This window comes from Lottia gigantea (genome assembly GCF_000327385.1).
Source record: "Lottia gigantea unplaced genomic scaffold LOTGIsca_134, whole genome shotgun sequence".
Lineage (NCBI taxonomy): Eukaryota > Metazoa > Mollusca > Gastropoda > Lottiidae > Lottia > Lottia gigantea.
In genome coordinates, this window is record NW_008707502.1 from 198,504 (window position 1) to 218,656 (window position 20,153).

The 20,153-nt window shown below is 32.2% G+C and overlaps 2 protein-coding genes across 2 annotated transcripts in view; one reads left to right on the forward strand and one right to left on the reverse strand.

Annotated features, from left to right (window-relative positions):
- LOTGIDRAFT_172449 (hypothetical protein) overlaps window positions 1-9,190 on the reverse strand; it is a gene marked incomplete at both ends in the record, with an annotated part of 44,544 nt that extends 35,354 nt beyond the window's left edge. The window contains 5 exons of the mRNA XM_009049338.1: window positions 961-1,133; window positions 1,358-1,480; window positions 3,588-3,589; window positions 7,154-7,157; window positions 9,089-9,190. Coding sequence (XP_009047586.1) covers window positions 961-1,133; window positions 1,358-1,480; window positions 3,588-3,589; window positions 7,154-7,157; window positions 9,089-9,190 — 404 coding nt within the window. The remainder of the gene's footprint in view (window positions 1-960; window positions 1,134-1,357; window positions 1,481-3,587; window positions 3,590-7,153; window positions 7,158-9,088) is intronic.
- Window positions 9,191-11,255: 2,065 nt separating this feature from the next.
- On the forward strand, window positions 11,256-18,212 carry LOTGIDRAFT_139238 (hypothetical protein; the record flags this gene model as incomplete). The annotated part of the gene is made up of 7 exons (XM_009049339.1): window positions 11,256-11,306; window positions 14,853-14,912; window positions 15,343-15,449; window positions 15,833-16,034; window positions 17,224-17,287; window positions 17,588-17,687; window positions 18,110-18,212. The coding sequence occupies 7 exons, from the start codon at window positions 11,256-11,258 to the stop codon at window positions 18,210-18,212; spliced, it is 687 nt and encodes a 228-aa protein (XP_009047587.1).
- Window positions 18,213-20,153: the final 1,941 nt, after the last annotated feature.

A 20,153-nucleotide genomic window follows, 5' to 3' on the forward strand; every position in this document is an offset into this window, starting at 1 on the left:
ATAGAGGTTCTATTTGTACAGGCTTATAACTGTATTTATTGTGCTATAGTCTATGTTTGTTGCATACAATTCATGAATATATTGTTATAAAACATAGAATAAAAGACAAACTGTATTCTTGTTTATCAGTAAATATTGCAACTGGAAGATGTTTATACAAAATTAGTAACAATATTTATATTCAAACCAAAACCACCTACACAAAATTCTAACGAAGCCACTTAAATTTAAATAACTATATAATTTGTCAATTAAAAACTCATTTTCTTATGAAAAAGTGAAAACACAGGAAAACAGAAACATTACCTAATAAATTGGATTTTAAAGATTTCTATCACATATATGTTGTAATTAAAATAGAAATTAGAAATTGTGCCAGAAGTTTCTAGTTCTAGAAGGCCAATAATCAGACAAATTAGGAACATAATCTGCAAATCAAATCATCAAATAATTATTTGAAAATAATTCAAAAACAGACTCTTGTTAAAGTGATAAAGTCATCTAAATATCTACATTACCACCTGATATCCACAAACCCAACAATTTTTAATGTCAGGCCTCATTAACATTCATAGATGTCACATGCAATCCAGGTTAAAATGAGGCAAAGGCTGAAATAATGTGTGAATATGTCTCATTTGCCTACAATACCTACAGCCTTGGATACTATTGATATCAAGATGCCATGAGTTGTAGCTGCCTGTGAGAACAATTTTGTTGAATTGCAGTTAAACTTGACATTAGATTTTAATTTTGAAAAGTAATAAAGATAATGGAACTTTATTTAAGTTGGTAAAGCAAATACATAAATTACTGTGTCCCTTTAAATATTGAATGATAAAATCATAAAACATCATAAAACTCCAATTAAATTATTTAGTTAACACAAACCATTTACAAGAGTCCATTGTGCAAAAATTGTCTTTTAGAAAAGACTGTCTCATAGTATAAAAATCTTACCTTGGTAACTGTTGATAACTACCAGAATATTGTTGATATTTAAATTTAATCATATGACAATTATCAGTATAGGTCTTAATACATTCTTTCACCATTAAGCTAGTAGCTTCTTTAAACGCTGTTTTAGGTACTGTTGATCGTATTGTACGCATCTTCCTGGCTGGAGTTGGTGGCTGTAAAAAAAATAACCTTGTTTTACATGCACAGCTCCTTAGTCCAATTTTACCAGGGACTCTTTCCCTAACTTATAATAGATTTGTGTTATCTGTAAATATTTCATTGAAAATAGTCATCAACAAATTGGTACAAATTAAAACTCATAGAACAAGGTATAATTAATATTGAATACATTTAAGATTAATAATCAAATTCCTGAAGGTGAAAATAGTATACTTACAGGAACCTCAATATCATCATGAGGAAAGTTGAGCATATCACGTTGAGGATCATTATGCAATAAAACTTTATTCTTAACAACATAGGTTTCATAATCTATAGGTTCTACTAACTTTGGTCGGGCCTGAAATATAAATCAATAAGTCAATCATTATCTTAAAAAAATTCTAAATTTAACAATAAATGTCAGAAATGGATATACATTTGACTTTATGTCCATATTTGAACAAATCTTACACAACAATATTTAGTATGCAAAAAACTATTAAAGGCAAAGGGGCAATTTTACTGAAACAGTTTTCTACTATGGACAGACATTGATTAATTGTAGGATTAAGTGAGGATTCTCTCCCTTGACTCATCTTGATAGAAACATCAACATGATTATCAATGGCACTCAAAATGGCACTTGAATTGACAGAATGCCAGATGATAGCATGTCAATATTGCCAGATAGCTTTAATGAGATTAGAAAAACAAGAAACAGATACCAGAGCTAGAGATTAATTATTGAGAAGAAGAAGAGATAATGTAATAGAAATAGAGGTGTTGGTCAGGACAGGCTAACCTTTCAATTTCTAAAATAGATTAATTTTCTTTCTTACACCATCTGTTTCTGACAATCATTTCATAGATTTTCTGTTACATTATTTCTTTTATTTATACTTTTCTCAAATAAATCAAATTCAAGGACTAATCTTAATTACTATTACACACTGCAAGGTATATATTCAATTTCAATTCTAATATGACTAATATCGTTCAAAAATAAATATTTTAATATCTATAGTGCCCTAAATGAACCACTTGTTTACTAAAGAGCACATGAATTGCTATAGTTGTTACTATTCTGATAAGATAATAAGATATAATCTAAATGTATATGTATTGAGCAAAAATCTAAGTTGATGGATTTATTCCAATGTTTTATGTTTCATCAACTATAGAAATACAGTTGTTACAGTTGCCAGCTACTAAACTGATTTAGTGTAGACTAATCACTATAAGTTAGGTATGATCTAGTATTTGTTTTCTCACTTGGGTGGAGTACTTGAATAGTTGTAATACTACTAACTAGTACTTCACAGTCTAAACAACAAGTCACAAGGAAATTATCACAAGCCAGGTTTTAGTAGCAAACAGTCCTTCTGTTTGAAGGCAAATTTAAGACCCTCACTTTTCAATGGGGGAGATTATCTCAAGAACAAGAAGAGCAATATATCCTCATTACAGTGCAACATTAAACATGTAGCCTACAGAGCAATATGGAAGAGGTTATGTGACATTTATGAAAAGTAATGTAACTCCAAAGAGTAATAGTAAGATATGTTTTAACTTAAGACAATGTAATCATAAAAGTAATGTAACATGAAGAAAGTAATTAATTTGAAAAGCAAGTTTGTAGAGCAATGCAACTTGTAACAAAGAAATACAACAACCTGAAGAGCAATGCAACCTGGAGAACAATGCAACTTGTAGAGCAAAGCAACTTGTACAGGAGAAGTAGAGCAATGCAACCTGTAACAAAGAAATGCAACAACCTGAAGAGCAATGCAACCTGGAGAGCAATGCAACTTGTAGAGGTGAAGTAAAGCAATGCAACCACAATTCTAAATCTGAACACATGATGAAGATTTTAAAGTATTTTTAAGAGTTAATTTCTTGTTCTATGAGAATTATCAGACAGATATTAAGGTTCATTTAGTCCAATTAGATGGTAATTTTTTTCTAAATAACATGGTCACTGAATTGGAAAAAGGCTATAGAGGGCAGGGTACATATTAGATATGTTAACAACTATTAATACCTAAGGCTAATTATATCTCATTAATTAATTACATGTACAAGTTATTTCTTATAACCACTCAATGGCATTTACCATATTTCAGTGTTGAAATTGACAAACTTAAGAAATGTCTATAAAACTGAAGAGCAACAAATTTAGTTGCTTTGTTTGACTGTAAGTTTAAGGGCCTGCACAACGATTACAATCTTATATCGTAATTGGAAAATACACTAGGTTTCTGGCATAAAGCAAGCGTCGGAAAAAGTCTCTAAACTATTGAACAGCAAATCTCATACTTTCTGCTATACAACCATATTGCATTCCAACAGGGCCCCTGTCACAACTATTATGCACAAAGCATGTTTCTATTAAGATCTATGGGATTAGTAGGGGCATCCACTGAGGATCTTGTGGCACTCTAGAAATGAACATGCTATATACTTACTTCTGTAGCAGTAATAATATTAGCTAATGTCACATCAACACTATGTATAATTTTACCAATTGTTGAAAACATTTTGATATACATAGCCTCAGCAATGACCACATCTATTTATTCAATAGAGCACTGTTTTTTTTTCAGCATTCAATGATGTTGCTTTTCATATCTTCAGTAAAAAGTCTGCTATCTTCTTGATAGAATAAGATGGGCTTTTGTCAACAAGAACACTTCCATACAATCTTCCATACAATCCAAAAAGACAACGCCACAATTTCCTAAACCTAAGATAACATGCAAAGAACACATCTATATCTAGGTAATTCAACATTGACCTGATTCGAAAATCATAAATTTACAATTCCAGACTTTCAGGCAGTGCCATTATCCAACATTACACCAGTACATCCATAAATCTTCCATGAAATATATATTAACTTCTTCTTATAATCTACCACAAAACTAATAAACTGATTTATATAAAAGCACTTAGAATATCATCAAATTTCGTAAGTATTCCATTTGTTTTCTTCATCATAACATAATAACTTGCATTATATAAGAACATTTACATTTAAGAATTTAATACTAAACACAGGGACATGAATAAGCATGATCTCTAGAAGAATAAGCAACAATTTAATCCACAAAAGAATCCATCACACACCCTATGTACTCTCATGACAAAGTTAAAGATGACCCTCAGAGTGCAAAAGTTTATTTGACTATTATAATATCATTATTTAAAAATGTCTACATACAGGTTTTACTTGTTTTCAAACAAATCTTACATGTTTTTTTTCTTAAGGCACAATTGTAAGATTTACGCACAAGTTTGATTTGTACAATATTGTAAACTGTGCAGAATTTTCCTTAAATACTAAGGAAGTTCAAAGCCAATAATCCTTATTTCAACAAATGTATTAATAATATAAGTCAATTGAATAACATATTACTCCTGGGTTTTATCTTAAGAAGTCACCTGATGATAACTGTGTAAATTGTTGAAAAAATTGTGTGCAATAAAATCCAAGTGTAGTACTCTCTAAAATTGAACTCCATTAAAAACATATACTCCTTGTATTAATTTTATCTATGCAATTCTAACAATAACCATGGCACATAAAGGCTGGAAGTACATCTAATAAGCACAAATGCTAACAGTTAATAACTCCAAAAACTACTTCCGGGTTCTACAAAATCTATTCTTCCTACAATTAGATTTCAATTTAACAAAGTAAACTAGACAATAGATAAATGCACACATACTGGTGTAACTGATCAATTTAGAAATTGTAGAAACGAAGTCAAGTTGATGATTTAGGAAGTAAGGTTGTTGATGATGATTATGAGATATAGAGGTTAGATTATTATTTTTAATGACACCTTCATCAATCCTTATAGTAATCACATTCATTACAATTACTAAAATATGTACTTAGAGGGTGAGTCAAAAAGTTCAACTCCAATATTTCTTAACCTTGAACTCTTGACTAAGGGTCCAAATATTACACCAATCTTTTTTCGTGACAATTCACACAACTCATGTCGCAGTCTCGCAGCAGCTGAATGTGGATTTGAATGACTACCCTGTTATCTTTCTTTTTCTTACACAGAGAAAACACTTGCCTTTTCATATTTTTTTTTTGGAATAAATAATTTCTGCCTGCTGGGGAGGGCTATAGCTTATTGTCTCATTCGTACAACTAAACATAATTTTTATGTCAGCCCCTCAAACCTGCATCACTGACAAGGGGAAAATAAGAAAATAAATTGGTCTAGTCTTATTCATATTAAAAGATGAAAGCACTTATTAATAATGTTCTAAAACTGTCTAATAACACCCTTTATAAATCAATACTTTATAGTTATCAAATCTTTTTTAAACCCAATATCTGGATACAAAAGGTGTTATTTTGTTGAGTGCACAAAACTCAATGTTTTTAGTGCAATTTGAAATAACACACTTTATCATGTTGTTGTTTATGCATAACATACATTGCCAAAAGCTGAGAAAAGTCGGTATTCTAATCATAAGTTCAAATGTTGTAATGTTCAAAATTCAAAAAACTGAATAGATGATTTTGAATAGTTCTACCAGAATAATTCCAGTTGCTTTTGTGTTGGCATATTACATAATAAACTAAGTGGCACCAAATATATTTGATTGAAATCTATGCACAATAGCCTACTGATATGATCATATCCAGTTAGTTTCTTCAGGTAATAAATCATAACACGTAGAGGTCTTCAAAAGTATTATTTGTATCTATTTATCAAATTTGTTGAACTACTTATGCTAGACCATGATATTATTTGTATTCAACTATTTTAAACAAATAGAAGTTGAAATAAATATAGGTCAAGATGTATCATAAGATACTTCCTTGAGTGCACAATAAATAATATGAATGAGACATAAATGTCTTGTTAACTCTTAGTATATGTTGTGTCAGAAATTCCTAGTGACGTGACACTAGACTGAATGAGATTTCAAGTTCAATCCAATTTTGCAACCGAGTTAATATCACAAAAGACCTATTAACAGATTGAAGGAAAGTCTCTTTATGCTTGACTTATACTTGATCTGGTTTTGTCAATCAATCTTTCAGAAACATCATTAGAAATGATAGATTTTCGATAAATCTTGCCTAATGTCTTAGTTTTGACTTATATCTATTGACTAACTTTGTCAAACAGAAATATCAGCAAGTTTCTTATTATTAAGAAATGTTTAGTGGTTTCACATGTGCTGGATTTGATTGCGGAATGCCATGTAGTGCAATTAGAGTTCTAGAACTGAATATTTAAAAGCATCATAAGTTCTGTTATGAAACCTGACTCTATGTTAACTTTTAAACCTTGACACCTCAAGCAAAGAGAAAATCTAAAATTCTACAGTTGCATATCACATGTGTGTATATATATATATATATATAAAGTTCAGATTTTATTTTAAATGTACCGGGTATATGATACATAATTGTTTGATTCAATTTTTCTTGCAATAATAAAAGAACAGTATGACAGAGTTTTGACACTATTCCACAGAAAAGAATATATATTAATTATTCAGAGAATCAATAATAGTGTACCAAGTGAACTAATATCTAATTTTCTTTGTTGATTAAAGTCTATTGTTAATGGTTCTATTACCTCATATTTTATAATTTTCATATTTCAATAGATGAAATCATGGCTACCCTTTGTTATAAACAATTTTCTCTTATTAAAATAATATATGAAAATCAGTTTGAAGTACAAGGTTAAGGCACTGGCTTCCCAAGGTAAAAAAAAAGAGTCTAAATAAATTCATTGAAAGCGTGCAATGGACAGGGGTCTGAGCCTAAAGACAATAAATGGCCGTCATGGTTAACTATCTGAAAACAATGCTCTGTAAATTTGAAGTGAAGCTTAGACAGCAGATTGACTAGGCCTATTTAAACTAAAATTGTTTATCAACATTTCAAGTCTATGACCATAACAATAGATTGTGAAGTGTCATGCATACTTTTAATTTAAAATTCATTTTCAAACAACCTTTAGAAAATTGGCATTCACTAAACTCTTACTTTTCTGAAAAATATTGTGATTTAACATAGTTAACTGTTACACACCCATTTTATATACGGTATATAAACTAACAATCTGAGTTACTGTACAACTATATAAACTCTATGGTAAAACATACATTATACTACAGGCAAAATAAAACTTTTATAAATCTTTGCCAATTCCCATCTGTTTTTATCACAAATTGGTGCCAAACTTTCACTGCTTTGTAGTCAATAAATATAATGAATTACTGATAGTAAAGCCTGCAGCCTCAAGTCAAGAATTAAGTCAAATGAAACTAACAATCTTCAGTCATGACAAATTTTAGGTGTGGCCTTCATTAATTTTCATCATTTTACTTTGTACAGCTGCTGATGATTTTTTTTTTTATAATTAGCTATGGCATATTTGGACATTCTGAAAGGGGTGCCAAGTTGAAAATCCCAGTATCAGAGTGTCATCAGCATTTTCAGTAGTTTGAGCTCATAACAACCACCACAGAAATTATCACAATGGAGCTAGTTCTGTCAGTCATTGAATTCATCTCCAACTTGCTCTGGGGAAAAACAGAAAATTCTGCCATTGACGTATATGAAAGAGTTACAAAATGCATTTAGTAATAATCATCACATTCATTTATTAGTGCATGAACATTTGTAAAAATATTTAAGAAACTTTGAAAAATAAAATGTGTGAAGATAAAAGCAAATTGCCTTTTCACCCTTCTGAATATTAAAGACTACCATAACCTTTTTAATAAAAGGTTAAAATGTCAATAGGAAACTACTTATAACATTCTAGTCTAAGATAATATAGGCTAACATGTGGTAGGCCTATCATCATAATGTAAATATTCATGGATGGTGTTTCAAACTACAAAAAAATGTCATATAAAAAGCTTTAAAACCTTTCTCTAAAAGACAATTTGAAAATTGTCAAAAAATACCCTTAAGAATTCACATGTAAAGTTTGAAGTTGCATTAAATAATTTTCCATGAGTGTTAATCCCAAGATGTAATATCATAAGCTTTAGTTTAAGTAGACTTAAAGTATTTGTTTTATAAATAGTTATATTTAGCTTATAAAGCATTTCAGACAAGAGAAAAATGTTTTTCTTGCCTTAGAAAATCAAAAGAATAGCCTTATCAGATTTACATGCTTTAACTTTAAGCTTACATGAACTAGATTATAAGTGGATTTTGTTGACATTTTTTTAGATAAGCATATTCATGAGTAGATAATTCACATTCTTGTCTCATCCTTTATCTACATTTTAAAAGGATATGCCTACTAAACTACATAAACTTATACAAATGCAGTTAGAGCTAAACTGTTTGAACTAAAGAATCCAAATTATCATGACTTAACACCTCTTCTTGTAAATATCTTTTACCTTATTTCATGCAATTCATGTTGCTAATTTATCTGAATCAGCATCTCCCCATTATACCAATGGTAATAATATAGAGTTTGATAATGATGACAAGTCATGCATGGAATTTCAAAATGAAATGTTCACCAGTGACATAAGCTCCATATATGATAAAAATATCTGTCCATGGGATGTCAAACTAAGGATGTTCAACTACCTTTCAAAAACCTGTAGGGCCTAGGCCTACCTTCAGTCTCCTGATTTTGTTCTTAAACTTATATTGTTTTGTCCCAACAGTAGCCTCACTTCCTTCAGATCAGATGTCATTGACATTAAGACAAGTGAATAAGTGATAGTGAGAAATAATGGAAGAACTGGGATTGAGAAAGAAGAACTTTGGTTTATTGTCTGTGTCACTGTCGGTCTATCCATCTATGATCTATGTATCTATGATCTATGTATCTATGATCTACAAGTTTCCTATGACTTACGACTGCTGTCAGTGTCAGTGTCAATGCGTAGACTATAAGTCGTTACTTACTTCAATACTTGGGTTGGGTGAAATAAATGAATAGTTTACCTGAATTGCACTCTCTCTCAAGGCAGTAGCAACATTGTGTCTTATTTTTGCTGCTTCTCCTTTCTCTTGTCTGTTCTTTGCGAATTTTCTTTGATTGGACATTCTTATAGATCACAATTATTTGACAGATTCATGTTAACTAAACAACGACGGAAGTAGTTTGATCGTCGCCATTTTTCTCTCAGTGACCAAGGTCTAAGGGGAAGAACTCTAATTAAGATGCTCATTGATAAATACCACGTTTAATGTGTCAAATCTTTGTTTTCAAAACATGCACTTGAATTTAAGTACTATCCCGATTCATTCTGCAGAAAAAGCAATTTTAATTCGCAGATTGATGTTTCACCTCAAATTAAGCAATAGTTTAGACTTCCATCATGAAATTCATGTTTTCGGTGGTTGAAGGATTCAACATTAGGCTACATGTCTGTGCAAAATAATATGATAAAATATAATGATGAAAGCAGGACAGACATTGCATTCACCCTTGATCAAGGAAATGTTGAGAAATATATGCCCCTTATAATTAAAGAAGCTATATTATAATGGGCCTATTCCGACAAATCTGGCCTATCCGTTCGTCGGATGTGATATAGGCAAGTTCAAAGGGTCCGACACAAACTGTCCATTATTGATAGCTGAGAATTTTCACCATAACAAAAGTTAAGGTGTGAAAATTTTAGGTATCTCTATAAAATGCTGACCAATTAATAAGTTCATCAAAAATTATAAGATTACTGGTGTCGTGTGGGGCCTAGATTGTTTGGTCATTTAAGATGGAAAAAGTTATGTAAAATTTGGCTTTCTTTTTCTTCAATTTGGTCTTCCAAACTGTATCAACAGGTCCAAGCCATCAAGAAACTCATCCGACATTGTACGACATGCGACCAAAAATTATTATCTCACCGCACGATTAGGTAATGTAAATCAAGGCTATTGTTTATACATTTGGTCACAATTTGGCTACTGTTGGCAATTATTTATGCACCTCCTTTAGTTGTTAAGTCGAAATCACACTTGTTGTTTTAACAATGTTCTTGGGACGGAAAATAAAAGTGTCCTGCTGATGAAAAACATCACATTCCAAAAATTTTCCTCAGATTTGCTTTTGGAATTCATTCTGATCTAAGAGACTCCTTTTGAGATTTATAGGGACATATTGTATTACCGTATGTCTTGTTTGCTACAATTTGACCTGATATGGACTTATTTAGATCCCAGGTGTGTCTTGTAGGCCTTCATTTATTAAATTATAGGCCTAGGCCTACTCCAGAATATCTCATCAATGAAATAGGCCTACTTTTATCAAATAATTGTAAAATCTAGAATTAGTCCTAAACATTCGGTATCTATCTGCCTCTATAGTTGATTAATGTTTGTGACAGCAAAGTTCAATCAACCATAGATAATTAACAATACGTCTTATATGCCTTATCAGTTTGTCCATTTTGAACAGCCACTTGCCAAATGGTAAAACAAATTAGGCATACACAGGGGCTTGAAAAATATGGACCGGCGAATAATCATTCCATCGGGCCCTTGTTCACTGTGACTGCTCCCCGCACTTTTTTTCAAAATTGAAATCACATGACCGACTTCAACAAAAAAAGTTTCATCAATATTAATGATTTATAGAAATTTTTACTTTTTGGAATACTTTTCAGGAATATTGTAAAGCCAATTCAATCGGTCGAACCCATGGTGGTAATCCACAGACTCTGTACTCAAACTGTTAATTTTCGCCATGAAATGTAATAAGACTATTTGTCATGTGAAGACAGGCGAAGTAGATTATTTTCAAATGAAGATGAATCAAATGTTTTATTTGTAAAGGGTAATGTAGCCTATGTTCCATTGTTGATGAGTGATGTGCATAATTGATAATACTGTACTGAATTCTAATTAATATACATTAGTATAATTATCATCAGATTATATTCGAGACCCTATGTTGCCGACCTTTTCTATTGTTATTTTAACATGTGCGCCAGATGTAAATATAACCTTTGACCTGAAGTATAGCTGTTCCTAGCGATTTGATTGGCTGAAATCTTGCCTCATTCCCACGTGTATTCATGAAGCCGCCTGCAACAAAGCAAGTGTTGATGTGAAACCGGTGACAAAAGTAAAGTATACCACCGGATTTTGGCGTCAAACTTGAACCGAAATGTCCGGATTCAAATTAGGAATTGTTCGGCTTGGAAGGGCTGCGGGAAAAGTGAGTATTTGTTGTAGAAACCTACGATAATTTAATCTGATACAGATAGATTATCGATCGCCTTGGTGGTTGTTTTATCAACAAGCAGATGACATGACGATGGAGACTGCTGTTAAAATAACAGAGACAATGACAGGACATAAACAAACCATCTGTTCCTAACATCTACATTCGTTTGTAAACCTGATTCCCTCTCTTATGCAACCCACATATTGTCTGAGACCCTTGTAACCTTGTAAGATGTATTAATAATGTGTTGATATGTCAAGAGTAGGCTAGGTTACAAAAAAAAAATACGAGTAGGGCCTACCGGTAGTAAGATTTGGCTAGACTAGATGATAAGTATTTGATTTGCTTGGTCAACCCATTATAGACCTATATTAGGTTATCTGAATCAATTTTTAGGAATTAATTGTGATCTTAGGTTCTTTGCTTCAGTGTGTTGAGAGAGGATGATGTCAATATTTCCAGGCCAATTAAGTTAACATTCTTGCAATTCATGCATAATTTTGATGATATGGTAACTATGAAAGAGAAAGATAGGTTGAGAGTAAATTTTTATGATTATGTTAACAACCTCATTTGCGGTTTATATTTCCAATCATTAATGCCAAGGTAATCAATGAAACCAATGATTTAAGGGAAGAATGTGCCATAATTTCTTGTTACCAATCATATGTTGGATTGGGATGTTTTGAATTATTGGATTTGGGATATTTGTGATACATGTATGTGACCCCTATGTAAACTAATGCTCAAAAGAAAGTACCCACTAGGTTTGACCAATTGTTAGGAGAAAACAAAAGCAGATAGAAATGAACAACTATGTAATTCCAATAGAATATTCATTTCTACAACAAATTTACACAAATTTGAGTAACAGACAGCCGTGTTTACTGTTCGACCGGCACACAAAGACAAGGGGGGTCGGGTTTACTTTTACAGAAATTCAGAAGGCAAATTGTCTTTAAAAAATAATCAATATTTATTTATCAATTAATCAATTAATAGCAAGTGTGACTCCCATTAGCAGCAATGCAGGCGACAACACGTCGACGCATTGATGATGTAAGACGTTGGATGACGTTAGGCGTTATTCTTTGCCATTCTTCTACGAGACATTGTTCCAGCTGTTGAGCAGTGACAGGTTGCGTCGGTCGATTTCGGATTTGCCAATCGAGGTAATCCCATAGGTGTTCAATCGGATTCATGTCGGGAGAACAAGCTGGCCACGGTAAAACAACGACGTTGGCGTTTTGCTGTATGTGGCCTTGCATTATCGTGTTGAAAGACAATGCCACGGGGTTGTTGCCCGATAAATGGTAGAACAACTGGTCGCAAAATCTCGTCTCTAGACCTTTGAGCATTAAGGTTGCCACGAATAGTCACAAGTGGTGTTTTCCTATCATCGCAGATCCCTCCCCACACCATCACACTACCGCCTCCAAACGCTCTGACTTCCTGAACACAATTTGGTCTTAAACGCTCACCTATACGTCTGTAAACACGAGCACGACCATCATTTTTGTAAAGACAAAAACTACTCTCGTCCGTGAACATCACACGTTGCCAATCACGAATCTGCCATCGCCGAACTCTCCTGGACCATGTCAATCGACGACGTCGGTGTTGAAGTGTCATGTGCACTCCTCGGTAGGGGCGACGTGCTCGGATACCACGTTCCCTCAGTCGCCGGTACACTGTGTGTCGACTGATACGATGCCCCAATGCCGCCGATGCCGTTGCTGTTGCAGTAACGAAACGATTCCTTGGATGAATTGTCCTGATGTGGCTGTCCTCACCTGGCGTTGTGACACGTGGTCGACCACTCCTAGGCCTGTCTGATGTACTGCCTGTTTGCCTCAAACGCTGCATCAATTTTGTTACAGTTTTTCTGGAGCAGCCGAAGGTTCTTGCGATCAAGGTGATGTTTGCTCCATGTTGCGCCATTCCCACAGCTCTTTCTCGTTCAATCCGGCTCAAACGTGGCATACTTTTTGTGTTTTTCTTTATCCTCTGTTGCTAACTTGTCCAGTAAACCGATTTATACCCTCATCATGCACGTGCATTTCGTGCAACATCAGAATTTGTCGCTTTTTATTTTTAGCGTCGTTTGCGTAATTCGTTCACTTTTTTCATCATTTTTTCATGTGAAATTTTGTGTTGACCGTGTGTGAGATGTATTACAGTGGTTTAATCACTTTATTTTAATTTTTGTTAATCGTACTGTAAATTATATAGGTGGGTACTTTCTTTTGAGCATTAGTTTATGTGATACAAACTCCTCACTTCTGTATGTTGTTCAAGTCTTGTATCAGATATTCATTGAATAGTAGGAATTGTTAATATTAATCAGTATATTCACTTCACTCTAACATTTAAAGCAGGATTGAAGTGGGAGTATTAATTTTACCCTGAAATTGTAGTAGAACCATATGTTTTGCTGTTGTTAGGTTGAATACAGACAATAGGCTAACCATGATAATGTTTTACAGAATAAATAAATACACCTATATTATGTCCAGGCTGGGTGTGGACTACAATATTATGGAAACCATGTGAGATTGGACTGAGATGAGAGCTTTCATATTGTGTAAAAAACTGTTTGTATTGGTATAAGTTCAGGTCGAAAACTAATAGCTATCAGCTTATTCTACATACATTATTTTTATGTGTTTACCTCCCAAAACCATTGTTAATTTGATATGCTCTGTACTCCAAAATTGATGTTCCTAAGACAATTTATGCAAGAAGAATGTTTCATTTAGATATTACCGGTGTTTTTTATTTCTTTTATCTTATTGCACATATATTAATTGTCCTCAGTTTTTCAAATATACTATTGGATGTGAGTTTGAGCTATTCAGCTAGAATATAATGGTAATGGTAATTCTTGTCTAATTAACTAGTTTAGTATAAATAGGTTATTATATTTTTTGAAAAGTGTTTAAAATCGATGGCTTTACTCTTTAGAATAATTAGCACTCTCATAGTAATTGGTGAGTCAGACTAAGTAGGAGGTTTCAGGTTATAAAAAATTCTCATATATCTTGACATTTGTAATAAGTATGGTGGATATTAGTTCAGTCCTATTACATATGTAGATTGTATAAAATAATTGACATTTCTCTACTGATTTCTATCTGTCAGTACATATTGATCTCATCACCAGCTATCTCACCTATATTCCAGTATCTTATTATTTATCAAATTTTTGTGTAAAGAAAGTGTTCTGCTTTTGTAAATTGGATCTTTTACTTTTGTGTTCTTTTGAATTCTGGTTAATGTCAATGCATCATAAATGTTATTGTAAATGGAAACAGCTGACCGATACACACAAAAGATGTTTATGAGTAGGGTTACTTAGGAAATTAGTAAATAGTTAAAAACATTCATTATTTCAATTTCAAGTAGTACTGTACAGTACTACAGATGTCTTTTTTTATAGTTGTTTCAGCAGTTAATGTATACCATACTTCATTGTCAATGCCAGGCCTTTTCTGCATGTAAACTTGTGTCTTAGATATTTTTATTTTATATTTTCAGACAAAATATGCTCTCCTTGATGAACGAGATATTTCTTTGGTTGATAATTATGCATTTGAGGTAAGAAATATGAAAAAATGATGATTAAATGCAGAATGGCATAATGTGACTTTTAAAGGAATTGTAAGGAGGTTTTTCTATAAATTTTTATGTGAATCAGTTTCATCATCGTCAGCAAACACTTTGTTTTAATGGAATTTCAGGAACCACAGTGTAGACATCTTTTGGAAAAATACACAAAATGTTTTTTTAAAAAAACCTCTTTACAATCCCTTTAGAAGATTGAATTTTGTGAGACTGGTGAATATGACCTACACAACATCCTATCTACTTGGGACCGTACTTGTCCTTGTTACAAATTGTTTGACTTGTGGGATACTTAGTTTAATTGTTATAGTTAAATAGTTGTATAAGGAAAACAAGGTTTACTGAACTGAAGAATGTTTACTCTAAGATAACTATAATCACTTGTAACTATTTGATGTTTAAGGCCAAAGTAGAAGTTAATAAAGATGGAGATGGTGCCAAGATATTTGCTTTTGCATACGATGTCACCAAAGGTAGATCAACAGGACAATATTTACATGAATTATTGTGGTAGGTTAATCTCTTGTTTGTTGACTATTCAAACCACCAATCCTGAGACTTGTTCTATATTTTACTACCAGCATGTTTATAGCTCAGTAGCAAGTTGAATTGTTGTCTGCTACTAGGTGAAAGAAAGAACAATTCTGATGCCTGTGAAAGGGCTTTCACGAATCAGCCTGGTGTCAGCTTTCATCCACTAATAAGTTTACCCACATGTACAAGAAAAGTAGAAAGTATCTGATATGCTAGTATGTTAGGCAATGTAACAATGAAACAGTGTTAACTTTACAGAAGAAGTTTAATATGAATTCCTTTCAGCTGAGTTAAAAGCTTATTTCTTTTTTCTTTTGAATTCTTGATTATTATTTTATTTAAACATTGATTATTTTCAGGGAGAAACACAGCGGTGGTATAGCTCAAGGTTGGAAGGTTATACATCGTAATGGTGTGACAGTTGATAACAGAATGGAAAATTTAGTGTTACTAAATGATAAATGTACTATACCGTCCAGTGAAGAAACACCTAATAAAAATAGAGAACAGAGTTTATATTGGATAGCTGTTCAACAACTACAAGCTGATCCTCTAGAGGAAGTTCATGTTGGCCTCAATCCTTTAACAGTATGTATCAAATTACATTTTGCTGCCTGCTTTCCATTTTGAGCTATTAAGACACTGCTGCCTAAACAGTGTTAAGTGTCTGAAATCATGAAGATTAACATAAATCACTAAAACTTTCATGCTAGAACCAAACTTGATTTGAATATTTGGCCTTCATTAATGTTCAGAAATCATCACACTAGTCCAGTTATATCTTAAATCAACTTTGGGTTGTGATGTCATGTGACTCATATGATATTATAATGGGTTCAAAATTTTAATATACAGTCGAGTAACCTAATTTCGTGGAAACCTATTATTCGTGGATTTCCGGAAAGGATTAATAATTTACATGAGCGACCTTGCGCGACCTCCGCATTAGCTTGTTTTGATAAACATGGGTTTTCTGTACAATATCAGCTAGTAGAATGAATCCAGTAGTTTCAAGCAAGGTAGCTTGTATTAATGTATACTTTGACAAATACTAAATGGCGGATTTCACTTATTACCAAATGTCACCATTTTTTATCGGCCGAATTTCCTTATAATCCCAAGAGGTAATTGGAATTCCAAGTGTCGTCTGCTAGAATATAATCCAACAAATGAAGTCACATGATCAACTAGCGGACACAAAGTGGACCATATTCTTATGTTGTTTCAGTGACTTTTAGCAATAAATCATGCTACATATCTTATTTTGTCAGTCACTATTTTTTTTTAAAATCGTGGTTCTTTGAAGGAATTGTCACTAGTTATAATGAATTAATATTAAAGATAAATACTAAGAGAGGTTAATTATACCACCCGGTATCCATACAACGTGTTTTTCTCGACTTATTTATAGATCAAACATTGTACACGAAAATAGGTGACGCATTCTGCCGCCGTTGCCGAGTTGGTTGCTTATGAAATATGGGTCAAAGTGAAGGATTCATAAAGAAAATCGAAATAAACCAATTTTAATTATTTGGTAGAATATCTGAGGAAACCTCTAAGACATAAAATTTTTTTTTTCGTTTTTTTAACTTTGACGAAATTCGGTGTTGAATCCTTATATCCACGAAAATAGGTTACACCACTGTATAATAAAGCATTTATAATTTTCCGGTTTTGCCTGATTACAATTTGTGAGTTATGTCCCATTTTATGTATAATTTGACAATTTTATTATGTTTAATTTTAGCATTCAATAGATCCTATTTATAACAGATATTATAATTGTAATGGTGAAATTTTGATAACTGAAGGTAATATTATTTTATTATATGAACTGAAAATATTTCTGATTATTCTACTTGCTCTTGTTTTGAATCATTAATCTGATATGGTGTATGCAGGGAGTTAAAATTCTTAATTAAAGACAGATTTCATATTTTATTCTTATTTCTTAAATAAATCATAATCATAATCATAATAGATGCACAACTTATTTCTTACTCGATTTATTTGATAGTTGTGTCACCAATTCATAGTGATTAGGTGTCTAATAGACAAGATTTATGAAACTGATATTAAATTTATATGTAAACTGTATTTACATTTCACAGAAGATGCATGTGTATATTACGAATGTCACTACCCCCCTTGTACCAATATAGAAAAAGATATACGAGAATTTAGTATATGTGGTAGATGTCAAGAAGTGAGGTAAGTTGTAAATCAAATTCACATGAGCCATTGAATCTTGTGGATATTTTTAATTAACAAATCCATAGCCGCTAAAAAGAACAATTGATCAAAAACCATTAGAACTTTAATTAAAATTTTCATTAAACTGAAACTTGTGAATTTTGAGGGATATCGCTCTCTAACTTGAAGGTAACAGATTTTGCAAGCAGATTTCCAGCTTGGGTGAGATAGTTGGATAAGTTGGTCACTTCGATCGTACAATAAACCAAGACCCATTTGTGCCTTAGGCTATGCATGTTAAAGGTGTGCAACAGTTTGATATAAAAAAAAGAAGGTTAATGCCTTTGTCCTGGTAAAATTATTCGCATTGCCAGCCTTCATTAGCCAAGTTAGCAGGATGTATGAACTATTAGAATTATTATTAAATATTATAATTGTAGGTATTGTGGTACAGCATGTCAACAGAGAGACTGGCCTGTTCATAAACGATATTGTCGAGAAAGACGACATTTATTATATAGAGAACGATCCCCTGAACGATAATACACCTCTAGTTTTAAATACTGTCTCTGTTGTTTGCTCAGTTTATTGTGATAGTTTTTTTTAACCTGTCTTCTAACTCTTCTAGTCCTAATGACATTTTACCTAATTTATTAACCTTGACCAGTGCTGGAGGATCACCCATTATCATGAAACTCATATGGATGAGTTGTAACTTACTATCAAAGATTGCTTTAAGACCTCTACTAATATTGACCTGTTGACATTTAATGTATTTAGTGCTTTTATTTAATATTGTTACTAACACCAAGACTGTGTACTAAACCTGTGTTTTTTGGAGATATTTTTAACAATTTAATCAATCTAATCATTGTGTGAGACTAACATGTGCCATTCAAGTCATGTTTATGAGAATATAACAGCTGATGGAGAACTAGAAAAACTGTGAAATCCACCTACTTGAATTCAAAATCTCATGTCATTGACTTGTCCTATGATCTCAAGATAAATTTGACCTGAATATTGTTTTTGTGTTAGTGCATTCACAAATAACATGCTTATAGTTAATGTTGTTTCTGTTTCATTGTATTAATCTACGTGTTTCAATTAAAATCTGTTACTGTAAAATTATAACACATGAAGAAGTCTAATTAAAATTAGACACACTTTCATTCCGTTTTTATTGTTAATATAGGGCAGAAATTTGATTGGTGAAAGCAGGGGTCATAAGGTTTTTGCAAAAGATTATTTTGATCAATATTCAAGAGGCCTGTCTTTGAACCCTAACTGAAGTGGCTATATGAAAATAAAAGGTAATAAAAAACGAAATGAAAGTTTGGTTTAATTTATTTAGACTGACACATAAAGCATTATTTAGTTACTTTGTTATAATCAGATTCAATTACTAATGCATATTTTTTAACGATTTTGCTATAACAGGCTCAAATTGTAACTATTGACATTAATATAAAAGAACCTTGTAATCTATTTAATTATCTCCTATTGTGACATAATTTAGTTGTATTCTCTACTTTTAGATGCTCTAATAGAATCAACTGCATGTGCAATGAAATAGTCAGTTATATAATTTGCCTTAAGCTAAGATTCCATATACATGTCATGCGGATCTGTCATCCGTCATACGTTAAAAATCAAAATGGTTGGTCTAAGAGGGTATGATTCCATATATGTGGAAGCGATAACCGTCAAATAGTCTCTGTCGTGCGTCAAAAAAATCGCCGGGTATAGCGATTTTTGACGCATCCATACGCCTTCCTGCATGGAGATTTTCCAAATGTGACGTATTTTGTGGGGATTTTTTTATGCACCAAAGCATCCATCTGTCTAGAAGTCGATGCTTCAAAAGAAAGATAACGCATACGTTTAACACACATATGGAATCATATTTGACACATGACGGATCCGCAAGGGCCATTTATGTTCGCATGACACTTTTATGGAATCTAAGATTTATTTAGTTATTGTATAATTTTTAATTGGTTTGTTTTTTTGTTTTATCTTTTGAAATCCATGACTTTACACAAAATTAATTACTTTTAACTATTTGCACCAAGTGTCACGATTTTTATTTGAAGAAGCGCTATATGTAGCAGTAAGTCTTCATGAACAGAAAAGGGACAGTAGATGCAAAGCAACATAAATTTGGAATTATCAAGCCCTTATAAAAAGATGCCAATTTTTATTCTAAGTCAGTATTTTCTACATGTATATTACTAGGTTTTAATGTAGTCAAGTATAACTACTAAAGCATTTATTTATTTGTTACTAACCTACTAACATTTAGTGTATGATGTTAATTTGAATGTCCTGAACATTTAATCCAATTATCTATCACATTATTCAACTAACCACTGTTATTGTCATTGTCTTGCTTTGTGAATTCATTTTTGTTGATCATTTAAACTTATTTGAAACCTATAATTGCAAATTAATGTTAATAATTTTTAAGTAGTAGGTGTTTGG